Source organism: Manis javanica, chromosome 8 (assembly GCF_040802235.1).
Source record: "Manis javanica isolate MJ-LG chromosome 8, MJ_LKY, whole genome shotgun sequence".
Classification (NCBI taxonomy): Eukaryota; Metazoa; Chordata; class Mammalia; order Pholidota; family Manidae; genus Manis; species Manis javanica.
In genome coordinates, this window is record NC_133163.1 from 113,761,464 (window position 1) to 113,780,625 (window position 19,162).

A 19,162-nucleotide genomic window follows, 5' to 3' on the forward strand; every position below is an offset into this window, starting at 1 on the left:
ATTAGTATCTTCATTTTGATGGTGAAGAAACTGAAGCTCAAAAATGTTACTTTGCTCAGGGTTCCCCAGCTGGTAACTCCCAGCCGTAGGATCTGAGCCCAAGGCCTTCTGATTCCAAATCCTCTGATCTGTCTACTTTACCAAATACCTCTCCAAGATGAATCTCTGAGACTGGGGCTCTCGGGAAACTGATTCCCCAGAAACTGAGGGCCATGTTTCCTACTGTCCCTTAGCTAGTTTCACCTCTGGAGCTCAGTAAAGAAAGGACAAACTAACAGTCTCAGCCCAAAAATGCCACAGTAGAAAACAGCCTTTGCCTAGGAAAGCTAATGCCCAGGGAACCAGGCTTATAAGGCAGTTTTACCACATGGGAGTTGCTACACTTGCACCTCTCTGACGGCTTTATTTCTTCCTCCCCAGGTTCCTACCTGCCCTCCAGCTACTCTTTTTCCCCATATGGCAGCAAGGTCTCGGGGGGTGAAGATGCCGACAAGGCTCGCGCCAGCCCCAGTATCAGTTGTAAATCCAGCTCAGAGTCCAAAGCCCTAGACATCCTGCAGCAGCATGCCAGTCACTACAAGAGCAAGTCTCCCACGGTAAGAGAATACAGTGCCGCTGGCTGTTAGCAGGGACCGGCCGGCCAGCTCCGGGGGCCGGGAGGAGGCAGGCAGGTCCAGGTCCTAACAACAGTGCAGCTGGCTGACTTGGCATTGGCCCCACCAGGCACCCCCTTGATTCTCAGGTGTCCTGCTTTTTTAATGAGTCAGAATGGGCTACCAGCATCTTGCTCTTGTGTATGTCTCACAATAGTGCCTTTTTGTCTACTTTCCTTTCCAGATAAGTGATAAAACTTCTCAGGAGAGAGATCGAGGAGGCTGTGGGGTGGTTGGGGGAGGTGGCAGCTGCAGCAGCGTTGGGGGAGCAGGCGGGGCTGAAAGGAGTGTAGACCGGCCCCGCACCTCCCCTTCCCAGCGCCTGGTGTCCGCACACCACCACCACCACCACTTGGGGTACTCGCTGCTCCCAGCACAGTACAGCTTACCCTATGCAGCAGGTAAGCCTCTTTCCCGCTTCCTGTCTTTTTTACTCCATCCCAGTAGCATTGCCTTTATCAAGGGGTCCCTGGCAAGAATCCTTTTTTTTTTTTTTGAGCTGCTAGTCTGTCCAGAATCCTAGCCTCCTTCAGTCATTAAAGCATATGGCATTTATTTCCTCCCTTGGAACTTGGGGGCTCTCAAACTCCTCTAGAAAATTGGCTTTGGTGTTCAGAAGAATAAGGAACAGGTGTTCCTGCAGCCAAAAAGAAAACAAGCTGTAAAATAGAACCTCGCTGTCTACCCCCAGCCACTATGTTGGGCAAGTGGCAGATTTTTTTCTGTCAATGCCCCAGAACTTAGTGGGGCTAGGAATTTAAGATGATGTTCCTCCCAGTACCCACCCAGCTGATAAAGAAAAAGTGCTCAACAGAGGATTCTGGAAGTGCTGCACTAACATGTCCTCCTCCTCCTCAGGGCTTTCTTCTACAGCCATTGTTGCCAGCCAGCAAGGCTCAACTCCCTCACTCTACCCACCCCCTCGGAGGTGAGAATGGTAAGTAACTTTTTTGGGGGGCAACATACAGAGCAGGGATAGCTGACACCTGATCACAGAATCCCTGTGAAGCATCAGTGAGGGAAAGCTTTATGGGGTCAGTGGTCTGGAGACAGTGGACCCCTTGCCAAGCCTTCTGTGTAAGTCTCCCATGAAGCATGTACCTCTAAGAGAAGCTGTGGAACACTTGGGTCCCCCAGGGCTCAGTATCAGCCTCCCCTGCAGTTCCTTCTCTTGGAGCGCCACCGTGTGGTTGTTACACCAGCTGGCTGAGTGCCTGGTTATCTATCCGTGTTTCCCTTGCAGAACACCAAGTGCCCGGATAAAGTCAGCTTCACGGGCCCGGACTGGCTCACCCATGGAGGTGCTGGAGATGCCATTTATACATCAGTTAAATGGTGTTGATCATCCTGTTTGCCATTCCCACCGTCACTGAAGGCAGACCTTTGGCTATCTCGCCTCCACCAGACCCCCGGACTCCCCAACCCTCCCTCTTCCTCAGGAGCTGGAGAGCTGATAATTAGCAAAAATATTTATTCTCTCAGCCACAGTTGTGCCTATTGTGGCCTCTGTGGAGATGAAGGCACGGGGAGCAACCAGGGGAACATGGCCTCAGCCCAGAGAAGTCCTGCTCTGCTCCCCAAGCTCCCTGGCTAGCTGCCAGAGCGGTACAACCCCCCCTCCAAGGGAGGGACTCCCTAAGCACTGGGTGAGATCTGAAGACAGCACAGCAGCCATACCCCTCTCACCGTCATTACCATCATTACAAGATCCTGCATCTCCCCAGTGGTTTGGGCCCTGGGAACTGGCAGCATGTGGAGGAATTAGAATCTCAGGAAAGAAATTGGGAGCTGTTTTCTCTGTAATTGTGAAAACAAGGTCTTCAAATGTGAAGACTTCTCCCCTCTCACATGAGCACATACGAATGCTCAGAACCTCGCCTGGAAAGGAAGACCAAGGCATTTGCCCCACCATGGCCTTGGGCGACTTGTCAGGCAGAGGGCTGGGATCCCAGCACCAGCACGGGGCTCCCTGGGGACACTGGGAGTGAGCTGGAGCTGGAGCATGATGGAGTCTGTGAAATAGGACCTGCACCCCCGCCAAGTCCTGCAGCTTCCTAGCCCCCAACTCCTTGCCCTTTCTCTCCTTTCTCCTGACCCCTTGGTGCCTTTTCCAGGGGGCTCCCCATGCTCTCTCTCCTCTTTCCATTGCTTGGCTCTTAAGACTCAGGCAGGTAAAATAGTATTCCTCACCACATGGGGAGCTTGGGAGTCTGCCAGATCACCTTAGGGCAAGGCTCCGGGGGCAGGCCCTGGGAGCACCCAGCAGTTCTTAGAGATGTCCTGTTCATGCAGCCATCTGAGTTTCCTCCTCATGTAGGGCCACAAATAAATACAGTCCTTTCCTCTATATACAAGTACATGATTTTATATAGCTCAATCTAGAACCCAGTGTGTGCCAATATAAGCCGTGTTTTCTTTGTAAGACACGTTATTATTTTAGGGGCCACTGAGAGTGGGAGGTTATGTGTTCCTTAGACCCTGGGATAACACAGCCAAGCCATTACTCCTCAGAGCCATGCAGTACCCAGTGGAGCTGTGCTTGGAGGCAGCAGACATTTCTCTGCTCTCCTAAGAAATCCAGGCACCTGGTCCAGGCTGTACGCACTTTGCCCTGGGTAGTGACAATAATTTGGTAGCTTTATTGGAGTCACTTCTTTCCCAAGGTGTGTGGAGCTTTAGCTCTTAGTTTGCTCTGAGTGTCATCCTTTAGTTCTCCCTGCTATCTTTCCTTGACCTTCTGGACTGAGAGAGAAAGACTAACCTAGGCTAGAGAAGGGTGTTTGTGACTAGAGTGCCGAGTGACAACCTAAGAGCAGGGCCACGGCTCTGACTCCGTTGGGGGCACAGAGGTGGAGAGCAGTTAAGCACAATGCCCAGCAGAGACTGCTTTCCAGGGTCCCCGGAGACCTGCTGGAGAGGGTTAGGGTCATTCACCCAAGAGGAGCCCCTTTGATCCATAGACCTTTCCTCTAGGTTTCCATTTCCTTGATTTTGTTCAAGTTGGGTTCTGAGCCCTCCCCCAAACCCGTTTAGACCTCTTAGCCAGCCTCCCAAGCAGCCTCCCTTTCCCCCATCATTCCCTCTGCCTCCTGTTGCCCCAGGGGCAGTGCTATAAGCAGTGGCTTCCCTTTCATCCATGGAAGTAGTTAGTGTGGACACATCCACCCCACTGAGGATGACTCTGAATTTCAGCCTGATTATGCCCTCCCAGGCTCCTGTGGGGTTTAGCTAAGGGCCCATTTGTTCTTGTTTGTTTTTAAATTAGATTGTTGTGTGTTTTGTATCTGTGGCGCTGGCTTACAGCGTGCTCTGTACATACTGTAAAGAAACTGTTGGAGTAATTTTCTTTCCCACTGGGCAGGCATAGATGGCCCTGCATTCCTGCCCCTGCCCCTTTGTTCTTTAACACAGAGAAGAGTAACTTCTGCATTAGCAGGGCAGCCTTGGGTTCTGCTGAAGGGAACAGCTTTTTCTTTTCTCTTTTTTTCTTTAACATTTGGCTCTATGATCCTTATATCCAAGTCTCCACTGAAGAGCAGGAGCTGAGCTGCCCAGAAGAGTAGGTGAAAGCAACAGTGGCAGAAGGGCACAGCCTTTACCCTGATCCTTCTGGTCCCGTCCTTGCCAGGTCCAATCTTCTCTCCCTGAAATAACGTGCAGCAGCAGCAGCATAGAGGAAAGAGAGCTCCTCAACAAGTGCTGAGTGGAGGATTTACTGTCCACCCCTAGCCTGTACATGGGGGGGAAGCAGCACAGGTGAGGGCCCCTGCGGCACCCATCACCTGGTTAGAGGGCGAGACACCAAGCGAGGCTTCCCACCCTGTGAGCAGAAGCTGGGGAACTGCTGCCAAGGGCCCAGACCGCCAGACCAAGGCCCTCTCTGAGACACCCCTGCCCAGGCCTCTCTGTAGACCTCCCTCAGGGGCTCCCTACAGAGAAGCTAGAAGGGCAGAGCCTCATCCCCACGTGGGACGTCCAGGCTTGGGGACTGCTCTTTAGGATTCACATCTGCTGCTTCCTCATTGAAGGTGTGCCAGTTCCCTCCATCTCCTCCCTGCCTGTACGTGCACGTGTACATGTATGAATTTCCTTCTTACCTCACCCTCCCATCTCAAGGTCAAAGGGTCACAAGCAGAAGGGTTAAGAGGGCACCCCATGAAATGAACTGGTAGCTCTTGGATCTTCTCTCTTCAGGCTCCAAGGTGGGGATGAGAAGGCTTGGCCTTGGGAGTGGGAGGGTAAGGCAGAAGGGCTAGAGGGCTTTGAAGTCACCCATGTCACTTATGCCACATACCCTGTCACTGTCCCAGTGTCTACTCTGATGTCCCCCCCCCCACCCCAATTCAACTGGGCAGCTAGTTCTAGGCCCCGCTAAGTCTGGGCCTATCATTTATTTTAGGGCTTCCCAGGAAGCTTTCTGATGATCCTCTTCCATGGGCCCCTCCTAGGATTGAGCCTCTCCCAGGCCCCGTCCCCAGCCCCTCCTGCCCCAGCCCACCCGCTTGCCTTGGTGCTCAGCCCCCCATTGGGAGCAGGTTGGGGCGAGCTGGAGGCCCGGGCTGGAGGGGCAGTGTTGCTGTTCACAGCTTTGGTTCCATTAGCGTTGCTGTTGGATTTAATTTCAGTCTTCCTGATTCTTCCCTTCTGTAAAGTGTACATTACCAAGTTCCTTGTTTTTTTATATATATATATAAATATATATATATACAAACTGTACTCTTTTTGCCTTTGTACATTCAGGCAAGAAGGGAAAATAAATCTTTTTAAGAGACAATCACAAATCTGTGAGGGCTGCTGGTTATTTCTCCTGGAGTTTGCTGCTGAGCTGCCTCCTCCTTCCTCCCTTTTCCATTTTCCTAGTTTTCCTGACCTTCCTGGTCCTGCTCCATATGCATCCTCAGCTCCACCTCCCTTGGCTGATGGCAAGCTGCTGAATCCAGTGTCCAGACCACCTGCCCTGCAGCCCTTTCCTGCCCAGTGTTTTCCAGCATGGGCACTGGCTTACCCGGGAACTTTATCCCGTGCCGTGGCCCCCCTCCTGTCTTCCCCACTTAGATCCGTTCACCGAAGTGGCTTTGGACCCCTGGGTGCTCTGGAACCTGTCCCCAGAGGCTCTGGCTTTGGACACTCACCTGTGAAACTATGCAGCTGGGAGCTCTCTGCCTGAGAGTTTGCACTACTTGAGCCTGCCTGGGAGTTACAAAGGAATGAGTGGGAAACAGTGCCCTAGATTCCAGCGCAGCGTGCTCTGGTCCAGAGTCCAGAGACTCGTTCCTGGCTTGTGGACTCCCACGGCTGCCCCATCAGAACAAGGGCTAAGGGTTTATGGGTCAAGAGCATTCGATAGGAATTTCGAAGGGTGGTGGGTACATTCGGAAACACAGCGGAAGAACTTTGTTCTGCCTCTGGAACTTTTCTCCTTTTCCTCTGATTTCCTCCTCCCTGTTTTTTCCCCTTTCTCCTTCCTTTTCTTAATTGGCTTTGGAATTGAAGTATATTTTTAAATTATTTGTTGTATTTATTGAATAAAGTTTTTAATGTCCCTGTTCTTAAATTTAGACTTAGTTTGCCTTTCACATTTCCCTCATCCCACACCACCACCCCCCAAAACATTCCACCTATGATTGCTTTTTTAATCGTAGTGCAGCTTTTATGTACTGTATTTCCTTCCTATCGGTGGTTTTACCTAGCAAGTTTTTCTTTTTGAAAGGGAAATCCATCCAGGTGCCTGGGTTTCCAGGTCAGCCCTTACCTCTGGCGGTATTGAAGAGGGTCCACCAGCTTTTGGCAGCAGAATCATGTTTCCTATCCACTCCACTAGCTTGGGAGACGCAAAAAGGACTGAGCTTAGTCTTGATTCTTTATCCCTGTCTTGTAGATTCCTTAACATCTGAATCCTAAACTGGCTACATTAACTTGGCCATTGTCAGCATTCGTATGGATCTCTGCTGTAAAATCTTTCTTTGATGATTTTTCAGTCAGTGCCTTTATGCTGCCTCTAGGGGTTGTATGCTCAGTGGAGAGTGGAGGACATCTTCAAGCCCTTATTTCAGTTGAATATCTGTAAGCCCAGACCATCTACAAATGATATGGGAGGTGGAAGTGTTGAGCTCACTTCTTTTAATGAACGCCAGGTGTGGAGTCCAGGGTTAATGACGACTTGACCTAGCATGAAAACACAAATACACTCCACACAGAACAGTGCGAAAATGGGCCAAAGACTCCGTCACAACTCAACAGCAGATAGTTCCAAAGCTACGCGTAGGAGGTGGAAGAACTTCACTTGGGAAAACAGAAGCAAAAGGAAAAAAATGCTCGTAGGCCCTTGAAACATTACAGAGGATTCTAGCCCTCTACAGTGCCACTGAGACCTTATTCATCAGGCTGGTGGTGCAAGGGGAATGGCAGCCATACCTTAGGGAACTGAAGAAGAAAATGATCTTCCTACGGAAGGTACATGATGCTTCCTTCAAACACTTGCAGGGATGTGAATATCAGACAGCTCCTTGCAAAAGCCAACACCCATTTCCAGGAACCACCTCTCTCCAAAAGGAAGCACCAAGGGCTTAGATCCTGGTGGTGACCTCTAATCTGGATGAAGCTGATGTGTACACACCTGTCTCTCTAGGGGGCTCTGGCAGTGTGTCCCAGACTCCAAGCAACCCTGAGTTTTACAATGTATTGTGTCCCCAGAGGCCTGGACCAGTTTCTCTATCCTGATGCACTGCAGCTTTTTTTTCCTGAGAAGCATGTCTCATACCCCCTACTAATAGGCTTGGCTCTCAACTCAAAAGACAGTAGTGGTAGGAAGCTGGTCCCAGTACAGGAATGCAGAACAGGCCCACCACAACTTTAAATCAGTTTATTGACACAGTTAACACAACACACTTGCCTCCCTAACACCCCCACCCCCTCACCCAATCTAGATCTCTTCCCCCCTCAGAACAAGCTGTTCCGTGGAAACAGAAAAGGGCAGGCCACTTCCACACCCGCAGTCCCACCCTCTGCCCCGTGGAGTAGGGGCTCAGGCACTACTCAGAACCTGCAGAGAGGGAAGAGGGACAGTCGGCACTATACACAGCCAGGCAGAGGCATCCAGCCCCTAAGAACAGATTCTCCCCACAACCCCCAGGCCCTGAGTTGCTATTCCTCTTCCTCTCTGCTCTTTATGACCCTAGGAAGGAGACAACTTGGGACCTGGGCCTACAGCCAAGAGCAACAAGCACTCCTGGCTATGATTTGGCTAGTTTGGCTAGTGTTTTCTTTAGGCCCAGGCACCCCAAAAAAAAGCCCTGGTGGTGGGAATGAACTTCAATGCCCCTATTTAAAATGCATTGATAACATTAAACAGATTAAGCCAGTTTAACCAAATGCCAGAATAACACTAAGCTGTAAAGAAGGAGGGGTCAGACCTGCTTTCTCCAGGCCAGACACAAATGCACACACAGAGGAGCCCAGGTGGAGTGGCAAAAACAACTCAAAGACACTGCCCAGGGGCTGAAAAGCCTATACTCCGGAGCCCCTGGGGTAACAGGAAACAAGGAAAGAAAATGCAGAAGTCTTAAAAAACAGAATGGAAAGCCCAACAGCAGGGGAACCTGAACCTGACAGTGCTGCCCACCAGCCCTCCAGGCCTTGCCCCTGGACCCACAGTCCCTCCCCCTCTAGGCAATGTCCTCCCCTAGGCTAGATAGAGCACATCACACAGAGCAGTTTAAAAAGCTTCTAATGCCAGTTCATAAACATCTTCATTTACTATTGGTGATTACATGTGAATAATATGTTTATACTGTTCTTTATGGAAAACAATTGAACACAGTAGGCAACCCTCACCCTGAGGCCCTCAGCGTCCTTCCCCAGACAGCAAGGAGCCCCTTTCTCTGTCCCAGGGCTGCCTAACTTCCCCTCTTCCCCTACTGTGGCTCTTGGGCAAAGCATCCTCTATGACCATTAGTCCTCATCGGACAAGTTCTGGTCCAGGGGATAAACCATAAACATCACATCTGGCCGAGAGGGGACACAGGGATGGCCTGGACGCACAATCTCAAAGCCCAAGAAGCTGAAGGTCTTCAGGAGCGGAGCTGCAAAAGATAAGAGTGTGAAAACAATTCTGATAAGAAACATGAGGGTAGGCTCAAATCGGGAGAAAAACCCAAAGAAAAATGCAATAAGCAAGCACCAGGTCTTTAGTAAAGGCCTCTTGGGCATTCCCATGCCACTGTACAGTGGCCCACCCCTCCCTCCCCAGTGCCCAGAGTCTGGGCAGTAGATCGCAGGCTGCTCTGACTCCTCACCTCTATCTTCCCGGCCCTTCCTGAAGCAGATGAAGACATAGTTCACTTTCATCTTCTCTTCAGCAAACTCTAGCAGTGCCAACAATCTGCAAGCAGCAAAGAAAACGACTCAGGACCACTATCACCTCTTCAGACTTCCCACCCATCCCCCAAAAGGTTTTTCTGAGGCTTATAGCCAGCATTATAAATAGAGAAGCTCCAAGGAGAAGGTTCCTGTCTAAAGACAACAGGAAACCTTAATAAATTCAGAAAAAAATAAGACAAAATCCCAAAGAAGAATGTTACTGATCTCTTCCTGGAATAGGGGCTCTTTATCTGAAATTAACACTAACCAACTTTACCAATGTAGTTCACAAGACAGTGTGGGACCTGGGAAGAGAACCAGTTTGTCAGGGGTCTTCCAAAGCTGCCAGTTTTGATAATGTCCACCTGCCACTGAGAGGGACTCTGGGCCTAGCGCTGCCTAAAAGGATTTCCTCAAGAGGTTAGAGCCACTCAGGAGAACTCCACCTTCAGGACTGCTGCTTACACACCTGGCTGCTTACGGGGCCTTGCCCAATCCAACAAAATCCCCCAGCTCTCTGAGCTTCCTGGCCTTTTAAACTGGACCGTTGTACAGTGGCTCAAGGGGGATATAACATCTGCTAAGAAGAGTGAACCATGAGGCGATTAAGGAATGGATTTGGTTAATGTGCTAATAATCTGCTTTAATTCTAAGCTAGAGCAGGCCTGTTTCACAGGCTAAAAATAATCTATTACAAAATGGTATGTTCTTGGGAAGCCTAGAGCCAGGGGAGGAGACTCCCTATTCAGCTGTCATCCCCAGCAAGCACACTCCCTTCTCCGAGGAGGAGCCCCTTCCCGATTGCTCCTTCCCCACCCAGCACTTGCTCCTTACCCTTCTTTGCTCCCATCAGCTAATAATCCATCTGGGATTTCTACAAAGAGGCTCTCGCTGGACAGGACTGCATCCCAGGAAGAGACCTTCACCTCGGTGACCTTATACTGGAAGTGGATGATGTGAGGTTTTCCATCATTCACAGGGAGGTCCTGGGTCACAGTGAGCTTCTCGTCCTGGGAGGTCAGATCAGAGCAGAGGACCAGGTCACCACTGCTGCTGGCCACAGCACAGGCTCCCTAACCTAGCGGGTGCTTGCTGCAAGTCCCCTCAGGCCAGTCTCAGGGTAGCATGGGACAGAGGGCATGCTGAAGATGCAGAGCTGTGTGCTAAACTGAGCCATCACTCATCGGGCACTGAGACCAGTGGACAGAGTAAGAGCCAGCATGACGGGAAGGGAAACATCTACCAAGTGTCCACTAGATGCCAAGTTCTGTGCAAGGTGCTTTCCCATTTTTCAGTCACCACCACAGGCATTTGAGGTAGGCATTAATATCCCCATTTTAAATCTGAGATGCTAGGGGCCCCGATTAATTAAGCAACTGGCCCAAGGCTCCACAGCTAGTAAGTGGCAGGGTTGAGATTCAAACCAGGTCTCCCTGACTCAAAGCCACTCTTGTCCCTCCACCACCATGCTCTTTCCCTTCCCTCTGAGGCAGTGTGTGTGAGCTTAGCTGGGGCCCCAATCAAAGCCTGCTTCCAGATGGACTGCAGGGTCCATGCTGTCTCCCCTAGGCATAGTCTTGAGATACCAGAACTTAGCCACCCTGCTACCCTTCATTCAATATCAGTCTTAGGGAAAAGCTAAACCAATGTCTGGGTCTCAATCACAGGAGATTAAAAGGCAGCAAAGGGCTGGCTGCCCCAGCCCAGATCACTCTCTGGGCAGATTCCCAGCATTCTCTAAAGTTCCTGGGCTGTGCCTTATGCAGCCAGGGTAACAAGTGATGCAGATGCAAGGCCTCCTCCCCTTAACTGCCCACCTGATCATGACTGTGCACCCCCCAACCCCTGTCTAGCTGGTGAGGGACAGAAGCCAGGATGTCCAATGGTCAAGGACAATGGGAAAACTGCTCCTGCTGGCCCTTGGTATTTCTCAAGAGAAACTGAGGTGTGGCACCAGGAAGAGTTCTCACACTCCTATGTACGATATTCCCTCCCACTCAGGACCCTGAACAGGCACTGGGTGCTAAGCACCAAGCTGAGGAGATGGCAGGGTGTTTGCCTGGTGCTGATCCTCCCCAAAAGCCACACAGCAGCCTCAGTTGCGAGTCCTTCCCAATTCCCCTACTGGCTAGGCCTTGGAGAAAACTAAAGGAAGTGATTTTATTGCCCTTAAGCAGAGCTCAGTGGAGTGTGGGGAGGCTCTGCTCCTAGCCTTCGGCCCCAGAGCCTTACCTGATATATTAGAGCTGAGAGAGAAGGATCCCTGCCGCCCCCTCGCCCACCGGGGATCTTCGACAGTGGGTGAGGGGCATCAGGAGCACCACAGAGGCCCCGGAACAATGTGCCTGCAGCACTGGAGCTGGGGACAGTTACTCAAAGGCAAAATACTACTGCAGGAGAGAGAAAGAAGGTGAGACAGTAAACACCAAGACTAGCTGACTTAAGTCAACGTCCCACCCCAAACCTGCCCTGGCTGTCCGTCACCACATGCTCTAAAGCTACCCCACTGCTCAGTCCTTTCAGCTTCCAGTACCTCTGCTCTCTTAAAGGGTGGGGACCCACCATCCTGAGGAGGCACAGGGAGCCCCAGAAAGGCTAAAGAAGTCCAGCTGGGTCTGTCTGACCAGAGGACAGATCCTGGCTTGCCTGGGAGGCCTACAGCCCTGAACCCCCAACCAGCCCCTTTCCTTACCCAAGCAGTGCCTCAACAACTACGTGGCAGAATCACAAAGCCTATACAATCACTTCAGGCTGGGAGGCATATGGGCCTCAGGAAGTCATGTGGGTTGGGTACCCTGTCCCTGAGCAACTCCCAGGGCCACTTTTCCAGTGATGGCCTCCTCCCCAATCTAAACGAAACTGGACAAGATATCACTTATCCAAATCTCTTTAGGATAAAGAACTGAATTAAATCCAGGGATCTGGCTCCCAGACGGGAGGTGCAGTACAGTAAAGAATATTATTGTCTCTGAATCTGTCCTTGGTGTGCCACCGATGCGCCCTTCCTTGCTAGAATTTGACCTGGGCAGGGGAGTTGAGGTACTACTGATGCAGTCAGAATGGACACTCAAGTGCATGTGTGTTGGTAGTGGGCTGCTGCTGGCAGAAGGTATACATGCTGGGACGTAAGAAGCCAGTAATCAGATGGATCTGAAGGCCCCTAAAGGAGCTCCCTGACACCTCCTAGTGTGTACCCTTAATGCCACACGATTTTTAGGCACACCCAAATAGGGCTGCAAATCTGCCCCACTGCCCTCTTTGAATCCGATTTAGAGGCTCCTAAGACTGAGATGTAGCTCACACTCCAGGTCAAGGGCAAGTGAAGCAGGGCAAGGGGTAAACTAACTGTGCATGTACACCATGACTCGGCAATAGGCCCATCCCACGGCCCCGTTAACACACCAGCCTCAGGGCAGCTGGAACACAGCAGTTAACATGTACGGGAGGGTATTTCAAGGGTGTGCTGGACCAGCTCCCACGACTGCACATTTCTTCCCAACTATGCATTTAATGATATAATGTTGGTAGCTTGAACTGGGGAGAGGGGTACATATTTATATGACAAAAATCATCAAATGATATATATATATATATATCTAGGCTTTTTTTTTCTTCCTGAAAACCAGTTGTAAAATGATGCAAGGCACCATTTTTCTCACTATCCTTTGCTTTACATGGCATAGCATGCCAGATTTGCGTTCTTCACTTAGGCTCAGAGTGACAGAACTGCCCTCACGCCTAACCTGGCAATGGTACAGTAACCAAAGGGACAGCCCACTAAGACGCCCACTACTAAGAGACCTGTATGAGCCATTCAGCTGAGACAGGGAGTCCAAAGCCATCACTGCTCTAGCTTAGCTTCCCTCACAGATTTCAGCCGGGGGCCTGAATTCACACTTAGAAATTTCACTGGGAGATGAGAGTGCCCAGGGCAGTGTCAGCAGGCCTGGAGTGGCCTGAACACCTGGGAGCAATAGCCACCTCCTGCCCCCTCTGGTAAGCCTCAGGGCATCCTCATCTCCCTCACTCTTGGCCTCACCAACAACTACTAGCAGAAGGGGCAAGATGGAGGATGGAACTTTCTTTCTACTGGGGCAATAAGCTGTTGTAATTACCTCTTCCAACATATTAAAGGATAGAACAGTAGAGTGTCTAGGCTGGAAAGAATAAGTGTGGGAGTTTCCCCAAGCAAAGATACACACACCTAAATGATACCGTTCCCTTCCCATTCCCTAGTGACCACTTCAGGCCTCTGCTGAGGTGGCTGCAGGCACACCAGGGACGCTGGGCCACTGGAGAAAGCTGGCTTCCTTGCATTGGACAGTGGCTACTCAAGGACTGGGCAAACCTCCTCTAGAGTTGACAGATGAGGTGTGACCTATGTACCATAAAAATTGCATGGGTTCACAAAACAACCAGATCACCAAGGCCCTCACAGTTCTAGAATCCTGTTGCCAATTCACTAAACTTCAGACTCCTACTTCAGATAAATTACTCAACGGTCTTTACAAAAGAGAGCTACATTCAGCCTTCATCTGCAGTCCAACCATCATCTTTATTCTGAGCTTATTTTTACTTGCAAATGGCAAAAGCAATGGAGCCAACCCACTCAGAAGATCAGAACAAGGTGGGTTTTCTTATTTTTAGATCCAGAATCCCCTTAGTCTTCTTAGGAATAATCCCTAGGGCCTGCTCTGTGTGCAGCACTAATCTATGAGCTCTTGATATTTCTGGTATCCTCATCTCCTTCCTCTTCAAATAAATGCAAAAAGTCTATGCTATGGTCACAAATCATTTACTTCCCCAGTCTCACACAGGAGGTCCTGGAAACTCTTCTCCTCCTCCCCCACAGAGTCTGCAGGAGAAGGCAAGTGTATGTGTGAGTAGGGGTGGGAGAGTGTTTCAGGTCCCCACCCTGGGAACTCAGCTCCATTTCCCTAAGAGAAACAGCTGGGATTTGTGATAAGCTTAGTACATAGTAGATCACAATCAATAATTATCTTCATCCTCCATCATAATGGATCTGTTTTAGTTACTTGCTGTGAATGGCAAATTGCTTCTCTTCCAATAAACCTGACTCATTTCTGAAACGAGAAGGTAAGGGAGATAGGTGACTTAGGTGGTGATTAAAGAAATGAAGGGGCATGAACAGAAATTTGGCAAGAAAAAGAAATAAAAGGTACCCAAATTGAGGAGTAAAACTGTCACTATTTGCAGGTGACATACTAGAGAAAAGCCTAAAGCTGCCATCAAAAACTACTGACACTATTAAACAGATTCAGTAAAGTTGCAGAATACAAAATCAATTATACAGAAATCTGTTGTGTTTCTATACACTAATAATGAGTTATTAGAGGAAAAAATAATAAAACAATCCCATTTATAATTGCATCAAAAAGAATAAAATACCTAGGAATAATTTAACCTAGAAGGTGAAAGACCTACACTCTGGAATCTATGAGACACTGATGAAAGAAACTGAAAAAGACACAAATAAATGAAAAGACAGACTGTGCTTGTGGATTGGAAGAATTAATATTGTTAAAGTTAATATCCAAACTACCCAAAGCAATCTGCATATTCAATGCAATCCCTATTCAAAGTATCAATGGCAGTTTTCACAGAACTAGAGAAACAATCTTAAATTTTGTATGGGATCACAAAATACCCCAAAATAGCCCAAGCAATCTCAAGGTATCATGCTCCCTGACTTCAAACCATACTACAAGCTACAGTAATTAAATCAGTGTGGTACTGGCACAAAAACAGACACAAAGATCAATGGAACAGAACAGGGAACCCAGAAATAAACCCACACATATTATATGGTCAATTAATATAGACAAAGAGGCAATATACAATGGGAAAAAGACAGTCTCTTCAAAAAATCGTGTTGGGACAACTGGACAGATAAATGCAAAAGAACGAACTAGACTACTTTTACACCATATACAAAAATAAACTCAAAATGAATTAAAGACTTAAATATAAGCCATAAAACTCCTAAAGAAAATAGGCAGTAAACTCCTCTGCATTGGTCTTAGCAGTATTTTTTTGGATCTATCTCTTAAGGCTAGGACAAAATTAAACAAATGGGACATCAAACTAAAAAACTTCTGCACAGCAAAAGAAACCATCAACAAAGAGAAAAGGCAACCTACTGAATGGGAGCAGATATTCACAAGTGATAAAGCCATTAAGGGGTAACATCCAAAATATATGAAGAAGTCATACAACTTAATATCACAAAACCAAACAATCCAGTTAAAAAGCAGAGGACCTGAACATTTTTCCAAAAAGGGACAGACGGCTGTGAGACACATGAAAAGATGCTTCATATAACATCATAAGGGATAATCAAACAGTACCAATCAAAACCACACTGAGACACCACTTCACACCTGTCAGACTGATTACTACCAAAAAGACAATAAATAAGTGTTGGCGAGGATGTGAAGAAGAGGGAACCTCTGTGCACTGTTGGGAATGTAAATTGATGTAGCCACTATGGAAAACTGTATGGAGGTGCCTCAAAAAATTAAAAATAGAACTACCAAATGATCCAGTAATTCCCGTTTAGGTATTTATCTTAAGAAAACAAAAACACTAATTTGAAAAGACACATGCACCCTTATGTCCACCCCAGCATTATTTACAACAGCCAAGATAGGGAAGCAACCTAAGTGTCCATTGATGAATGAATAAAGATGTGTGTATTAGCCATAAAGAATGAGATCTTGCCATGTTCAACAGTGTGGATGGATCTAGATAGTAAGTGAAATAAATCAAACAGAGAAAGACAAACACCATGTGATTTCACTTATATGTGGAATCTAAGAAGAAAAAAAAACAGACAAGAGACAACAGAGAAGAATCTGGTGGTTGCCACGGAAGGGGTCAGGTGATGGATGAAAAAGAGGTGAAAGGAGTTAAGAGATACAATCTTCCAGTTATAATTTTAAATGTTAGGTTATACATGTTAATTCTGTGGCTAACTTCCATTAAGCTACACCTAACATAATTTTAATACGGAATTCTTAGCTATACTAGGAGTCTCTCTGGGATGAAGCCACATCGTAGGAAAAGTGGCCGTCCCTACCACCCTACAAAAGGGTTTGGAATGAACAGAGAATAGAGTCAAAACTATTTTAAAAACTTTGTATGGTGACAGATGATAACTAGACATTATGGTGACCATTTCATAATGTATATAATTGTCAACTCACTATGCCATGCACCTGAAACTAATACAATACTGTATGTCAGTTATTCTTTAATTTAAAAAAGAGAAATTACAGGGCATGAAATTGCCCAGCAATGGCCTTCTCTTCTTGTATTGGCTTTAGTATTCAAAATGGTATTGAGGCAAAATATGCCACCAGCCTCAACAGTGAAGAGTGAATCCCTGGAGGAACTGAAGCACAAAGAAAGTGGCTTCTAAACACAAGTCTTCCTGTAACAAGATGAACCCAGGTTAGATTTCATATTCAGTTCACTTCAGTTTGATGGCTCCAAAGCTCAGCTTTTTCCATTCCCTCCTCACATCCTGCCCACTCCACGGGAGGGAACAAGCATGGTTTTATCTTTACCACCAAAAGGATGACTTAAGAAGCTCAGTCTAGAGCCTGAAAAGATCAGGCTGATGAAGAAGAATCAAATGTATCAGACTGAATCCAAACATCCAGCTGGGCCGGGCCTGTTTTTGAAGAAAAAAATATACCATGATGGAAGTAAGGGTGTCAGGTATCCAAGTGAGTTCAGAAGCGGGATGGAAGATGAGCGCGGATCTGGTAGTGCTTTATTTTCTTATTACCAGACTTGCCAGTGGAAACACTCCTCACAATATACATGGGTGCTATCAACATATCACATCCTGCTGCCTCTCTAATTTAAAGCATTCTATGAAACTGCTGTCTGAAATGTCTTTAGCAGGTTATAATTTCATACAGGGTCTACTGACAGGCAGTATATGCAGAAGATGTATTCCTGGAGAATGTTGGTGGTAAATAAAATTTTTATAATTCAAATCCTATTTTTAAATCTCTAAGGTGCTTACTATTTAAAGTAAACTTAAATCTCATTATAAAGGATCTCCTGTTAAAGAATCACTTTACTTGCTTTGTGTCAGTTTTGATTTTTATATTTAGTCTGCTCAAAACAGGGTACATAGGCTGCTACATACAGATTTGACATAAAAATCTATGGCTAAATTCTACTAAGCTACATCTAACATATACTATAATTCATATTCTTCTTGATATACTTTTGATCATGTTTCCCTTGAATCATGGCCTGAGCTTGCTTAAGTCTGTACCCTTTCTCTCTAGTTTCCATTACCTGTCCGAGGAGAGTCAGATGGCCTTGGTATTACCTACCTCATAGCATCAAGTGAAAAGACATAAAAACCACATTCCCAAGCATCCTACATTCATTTCCCTTTCAGCTGCTACTGACCCATTCCTGTCTCACACCTTGCCTCACAGAACACTTCTCTAGGGTGCCCTGACTTCCCTCATGCAGGCTGCTCTTAATGGTCTCTGATGACTACTAATCCCTTATGCAGATAGGGACCAAACCAGGGCTGCCATAATTTAGCTAAAAAGAAATAGGAAGAAAGTTTCTGTGATGACTGCCCTTGCACTGTTCACCACGTAAGAACTTATTCACTATGTAAGAACCTGTTCACCATGTAAGAACTTGTTCGTTATGCTTCAGAAGATTGGAGACTGTTGAGAATTAGGCTTGGGGTTGATTAATGATTGTCCATTGAGTCCCCTATACAGAATTTTATTGTTGTTAACAACCATATGATCAATAAATATGAGAGATGCCCTCTCAAAAAAAAAAAAGAAAAGAAAAAAAGGAAATAGGAAGAAAGGTGGGAGGTGGCCAGTTCCAGTCTAGTGTGACTGCAGAGGCTGTTTTCCAGCTGCCAGTTCCCTTCTCATATGAGAAAGGGGCCTTGGTCAGATGCCAGGCACAAGTCATTTCACTAGGGCTATTCTGTGTGCCAAAGGGAGTCTACTTGCTAAGCACAGTTATAAAGAAAATGACATCACCACTCTGAATCACAGACTGAAAGCAAAACTGGGTTTTGGTTGATTCTCCACAAGAAGTAACACACTTATGGTGGCAGCTTAAGTATCTGTGCTTAAGTATCTGAGGTTTGCTTCTGCACAGCTGATACTGGTAGACCTTCCTCCAGGGGCAGGCGAACCACAAGCGCTGCCAGAGGTGAGTGGATAGCTAGATAGCCATGCTTTCAAATGACACCTTAGTTCTACATTTTAAGTGCCTCGATCTAATTTGTGTAGTAAGCTTATCAACCAGTCCCAGCCTCCCTTCCCAGGATAGAATTGCTTCATTGTATAGTATCAAAGGCCTAGGAAATTTTCTTAAGACTTTTCTCATACAAAACATTCTATTCTGCTGCTGCTAACAGGAAACTACCTGTTTTGTTCACTTCAAGTAACAAAATTTCTTGCTCACCTACTTGGCCATTTCTGGTCTATAACTTTCAATTAGGCTTCACAGCCTCCCCCAACTTGAATCAACACTGCATACTGTTTCAACAAGGGATGAATTACTCTTTTTTTTCTAGAAATGCACACATGTAACATCCCTTTACCCCACTCAATCCCCTTTTTTAAATACTTCTAAGCAGCTCTGAGGCTAAATTTGAAATTCTTGGAAGAGTGAGGAATTACTAGTATTAGTCCATACTGCTCTCTGAAGCTCACCTCCAATTTGGAGGAATTCCTAACTATACTAGGGGTCTTCCTCTCTGTAGGACCACCTTGACCATCCTGAGAAGACACATCGTAGGTAAACCTGCTCTTCCTACAACCCCACACCCAACAAAGCCATCGTGCCAATAAATAAAGAATAACCAAAACCAAATTCTTTGGGGGAGAGACAGAAATTCCTTACCCAGGGAACCACTCACTGACGATGCTCAGGGTAGCTCTGATGTGCTGTCTGTGCCCCGCCCACCGCCCCCTCAAAAAAGCCACCACCTTTTGAACCAAATGCTTCTCAAGGCCCATCAGCCAGATTGATTATAATATAGATATGAAGACAGGGCAAGCTCTTTCACACGTACTGTACTGTCACAAGGCACTAAGCAAGCCCTAGATAAACACTGTCTTCCT

The 19,162-nt window shown here is 47.3% G+C and overlaps 2 protein-coding genes across 7 annotated transcripts in view; one reads left to right on the forward strand and one right to left on the reverse strand.

Moving 5' to 3' along the window:
* The window catches only part of ZNF609 (zinc finger protein 609), a 299,633-nt gene that overhangs the window by 239,806 nt on the left and 40,665 nt on the right, over positions 1–19,162 (forward strand). For 3 of the 6 annotated variants that reach the window (XM_073211986.1, XM_073211990.1, XM_073211991.1), the window contains 4 exons: positions 421–596; positions 838–1,054; positions 1,512–1,590; positions 1,897–6,201. In XM_073211986.1, the coding sequence (XP_073068087.1) occupies positions 421–596; positions 838–1,054; positions 1,512–1,585 (467 nt within the window). In that variant the 3' untranslated portion in view covers positions 1,586–1,590; positions 1,897–6,201. Of the gene's footprint in view, positions 1–420; positions 597–837; positions 1,055–1,511; positions 1,591–1,896; positions 6,202–19,162 lie in introns of those variants that run through there. The other 3 variants (XM_073211989.1, XM_073211988.1, XM_073211987.1) reach the window with 2 other exon arrangements.
* OAZ2 (ornithine decarboxylase antizyme 2) overlaps positions 8,363–19,162 on the reverse strand; it is a 66,104-nt gene continuing 55,304 nt past the window's right edge. The window contains 5 exon segments of the mRNA XM_037009979.2: positions 8,363–8,734; positions 8,948–9,033; positions 9,846–10,021; positions 11,244–11,324; positions 11,326–11,401. Coding sequence (XP_036865874.1) covers positions 8,604–8,734; positions 8,948–9,033; positions 9,846–10,021; positions 11,244–11,324; positions 11,326–11,401 — 550 coding nt within the window. The 3' untranslated portion in view covers positions 8,363–8,603.